We start from the raw sequence: 4,422 nt of genomic DNA, 5'->3' as shown, positions 1-4,422 counted from the left end.
CATGTTCTCTCTAAGATTCCCCCATGCCATTGCAGATGTTAGAAATGTGTTGCTGTTAATGCAAAGGATCATTCAATGGAAAAGTTTAGCTGTCACTGATTGAGGAGTGGTTCTTTTTGGAGTGTTTGGAATAAACTTAGAAATGATAATGCTATGAACATTCATAGGTTAGAATATGTTTATAGCCTTCTGAGGACTGGAATCACTCACTGGAATTTGAAGAGAAATTATGCTTTACAACCTGAGTTTTTCTTTTCATAGCATCTGTGTAGTCTTACATTCCATGGATCACCCCTAGTTGCTTTACTTATTTTAGTTTTTTTTATTTGAAAAAAATTTTATACAATGTGTTCTGATCATGGTTTCTGTAAGTATTACAGTTCAGATGGAAAGGCATCCTGGCAGTTGGGAGCCTGGGAATACCACAAAATCACACCACACAACATACCTCACACAAGAGATTTATTGGGTGGGAAAAAACCAGGAGGGTGGTTGCCTCTGCTCAGGTGAGAAAGATCAGAGAACTGAACAGAAGGCAGGGTTTATATAGAGTTTCTTGGGGTGGGGACTGGTGGGATTTTTGAGTCCAGAGCTTGGGTTTCTTACTCTGTAAGACAATGGCTGAGTCCAGCCCTTAGGGCAGTTGGAATGTTCTGTGGGTGGAACCTGACAGAAATCCTTGGGGAAGGGGCCTGGCCACACAGGTGCCTTGAAAGGCTTACAGTTTCCCATTCTTCAGTTCCTTTCAGATCCTCCACACCTCTCCACCCACACAGCTCCATACCCTTTCTCTCTTGAGAAAATAAACCATAATTTAAATGTACAAATTGAAAAAACCCACAAAAAATATGTGTGTATATTCACACACACAGATACACACACATAGATGTACACCCACCCCCATACACATAAACCAGAAAACCACAAATCCAGAAATTATAGTATACAAGCAAAAGACAAGACCCCCCTCTCCAAATGCCCAAATGAAACTCTATCTACAAACAACAATTCTCCCCACATGATTCCTGGTGGAGGACATCTACTGTTTTACAATTGTTTCCTGACATAAATAAATGTTCAATCCTCTCCTTTCCTCATCTAGTATTTGGCAAAAAGAAAAAGAAAAATGAAACAAAGAATATTCTTACCTGAGCTAAAACCAGAATTTTTTCCCACTTGTTTTCCCATTTGGATATAAGATGATTTACCACACACACACACACACAAACACACACACACACACACACACACACACATGCATTTCTTCAAGTGCCTCCCACTTTTTGCTGTTCCTTGGGGCCCCTACCATAGGCTCTCCAGATCACTGAGCACACAATGCTTGGATGAGCACAGCATTGTTAGGTAACAGCTTCTCTTCCTTTACTTATCAGAGGTTGTAAACCTCTTGCCACACTCTGCTCTCCTCATGACCTGGTGTGAACTTTGAGGTCTTAGTCTTGTCTGCCTCCCAGTGGACCACATTTGCTTTGGTCCATGGCCCCCTTCCTCCGGGCATCTACCTGGACTCAAGTCCTCCTGGGAGGTTCTCTCTGGATATCTGTTCTCTGGGTACTGTTGTGCCCTGTCTGTTGTTCCCAGGGCCCACCCAAATGGCGCTTTACTACCTCTGAAGTTGTGATCCCCAGGAAGGTTCCCCAAAGAATGGGTGGAAGTGATAGGCCAGACCAGCTCGCCTATAGCATGCACTTCAGAGGACAAAGACACGTGGTCCACATGAAACTCAAGAAGAACATGATTCCTGAAAATCTTCCTGTATACACTACTAATGATCAAGGAGCAGAGCAGGAGGACTACCCATTTGTTCCTCGAGACTGTTACTTCTACAGCTACCTGGAAGGGGTCCCTGGGTCCCTCGCTACACTAGATACCTGCAATGGAGGTCTGAATGGCATGCTACAGGTGGATGACTTCACTTATGAAATCAAACCATTGGCATCTTCTTCCAAATTTGAGCATGTTATTTCTCTGCTTGTGGTAGAAGGGTTTCGTAAGTCTAAAAAGTGTACCAATGAAGAGAATGTGGTGGAGGCAGATGAATTCCTTAAAGAGATGGAACTTACTGGAAGTCCCAGAGCAGCTCCGGTGTATTTGTGGCGTGTGCATATGAGATTAGTAAGAATGTACTACACGATAACTATTGAAGTAACCAGACACATCCGGAACTACACCGCCTCACTTGAGTTAATACTGATTATGAACAACATAGCACACAGCATTTATAAACAAGCCGGCTTAACTGTCTATCCCTATATTATACAAATTTGGGAAACTCATAATGGACTGGATATAAACCAGTGGCAAAATAATCCTCAACAACTTATGTCACAGTTTGGCTCTTACAAAAATACCGAATACGAGGGGAGGAATGATATGCAACCCACCACGTATGCCCTTTTAGCAGGAATAAAGTACGGCGGTTTAGATTACGCAGTCCTGCAGAATAGAGCGTGCTCAAGAACTAAAGGAGTAATCATTGTATATGTGACAGCCTCGCATAGATTTCTGAGTGCAACTCTTTTGTGTCATGCACTAGGTCACAGTCTGGGTTTACACCATGATACACCGGGCTGTGTTTGTTTCAGAAGAAGCAGTTGTGTCATGAATGAATTTCCTGCTCTAATGGATATGATGAGCAATTGTTCCCAGGCTGACCTACACAATATAGTTAGTAAAGTCGAAAATTGCCTGACTTACCCTCGTGCTCAATATTATACAGAACGATATGAAGTTCCTCGCTGTGGAGATAACAAGGTGAGTGACAGTGAGCAATGTGACTGCGGCTCCTTGAAAGAGTGCGTCAATAACAGCTGTTGTACAACCAATTGTCGCTTTACTCCGGGAAGTAGTTGTGATGCAGGACGTTGCTGTCAGCAATGTTCATTTGCACCCGCTGGAACTATGTGCAGAGACAAACTTGGTATTTGTGATCTGCCAGAATACTGTGATGGAAACACAAAGAATTGCCCCGAAAATTTTTACATCCAGGATGGAACTCCCTGCTCACCACTAGCAGTTTGCATGTCAGGAAATTGCAGTGACCGTAATTTGCAGTGTCAAGCTCTTTTTGGATACCAAGTAAAGGATGCAAAACCAGCATGCTACAGACAGTTAAATACGAAAGGTGACCGATTTGGAAACTGTGGGGAGAAGTTGGTTCGAATAGGAAGCAGATTGCATGCATGTGAAGATGACGATATTTATTGTGGACTGCTGCATTGTGATGGTGTCATTCGTGTACCTGGTGGAGGTGAGCACACCACATTTCATCACATAAGGATACAAGACATTCAGGAAGAATACTGCTTTGGGTATGATGTACACCATGGGACAGGTGTTCCAAATATGGGGCTTGTAGTGGATGGTGCAACCTGTGGCCCAGGGAAATACTGTAGAGCACAATCTTGTGTTTTTCATCAAAACTTGAATTTCACATGCGACGTCGCTAACTGTAATCACAGAGGGGTGTGTAACAACAGAGGCCATTGTCACTGTGTGCATGGTTGGCAACCACCAAACTGTGAAGAAGAAGGTTCAGGTGGTAGTGTAGACAGTGGCCCTGTGCCTACCTCTGAGGAAATGCTTCGAGCCAAAATACGTGTGAATATAAACAAGATACTAGTTGTTTTGTGTACTCGTATGATTCTTGTTTTGGCTTCACTTATTTTTGGTGGAATTTCAAAAGCAGTAATTTTTCTGGACAGCAGACGGAGAGCTCCTCGTGAATGATCATTGATTTCATCCCATACTAACTGGAGTCACACAACGAACAAAATCCTTGTTAAATACTACAAGAAATTGTCAATGATTTCCCCTGATAGCCATGTAACCATTCACAAATCTGAGGTTTTCATCTTGAAATAAAATTACGGGGGAATTATAATTGTGCCTCTATGTTTAAATTTGCTCTTTCATAATTCTCCCCCCCCTGTTCTCCCTCTCCCTCCTTTATCTTCTCCCTTCTCTCTATTTGTAAATGTGAGTGCAGATACTTGTGGAGGCCAGAGTCAGAGCCCCTGGAATTGGAGTTACAGGGAGTTGTGGGTCATCCATCATGGATGCTGAGAACCAAACTCGGGGTCTCTGCAGGAGCAACATTTTAACTGCTGTATCAGCACTCCAGCCTGTCTCTCTGTCTCTGTCTCTGTCTCTGTCTCTGTCTCTCTCTCTTTCTGAGACAGGGTTTCTCTGAGTAGCTTTGTACCTTTCCTGGAACTCACTCTGTAGCTCAGGTTGGCCTTGAACTCACAGAGATCGGCCCTGCCTCTGCCTCCTGAGTGCTGGGATTACAGGCATGCACCATCACTGCCCAGTGTCTCCAGCCTCTTAAGATCACATAATTTATCACTTCTGAGGTTTTGTTTTGATTTTAATTTTTTATTGTCCTGTTTTGTGCTAAGAACA

At 43.1% G+C, this 4,422-nt stretch overlaps 1 protein-coding gene across 1 annotated transcript; it reads left to right on the top strand.

Moving 5' to 3' along the window:
• Positions 1–1,399: 1,399 nt before the first annotated feature.
• LOC114698717 (disintegrin and metalloproteinase domain-containing protein 20-like) lies at positions 1,400–3,901 on the top strand. Its single transcript, XM_028877527.2, has one exon. It carries the CDS (start codon positions 1,495–1,497, stop codon positions 3,745–3,747), a length of 2,253 nt encoding a protein of 750 aa, XP_028733360.1. The 5' UTR covers positions 1,400–1,494; the 3' UTR covers positions 3,748–3,901.
• The last annotated feature ends 521 nt before the right edge of the window (positions 3,902–4,422 follow it).

The sequence above is a fragment of the Peromyscus leucopus genome, chromosome 14 (assembly GCF_004664715.2).
Source record: "Peromyscus leucopus breed LL Stock chromosome 14, UCI_PerLeu_2.1, whole genome shotgun sequence".
In the NCBI taxonomy this organism is placed as follows: domain Eukaryota; kingdom Metazoa; phylum Chordata; class Mammalia; order Rodentia; family Cricetidae; genus Peromyscus; species Peromyscus leucopus.
Note: the sequence above shows the minus strand (reverse complement) of the source record. Positions and strands in the feature narration are given on the sequence as shown.

Coding starts and splice junctions, on each gene's coding strand:
- LOC114698717 (XM_028877527.2), top strand. CDS start 1,495: ATGGCCCCCTTCCTCCGGGCATCTACCTGGACTCAAGTCCTCCTGGGA.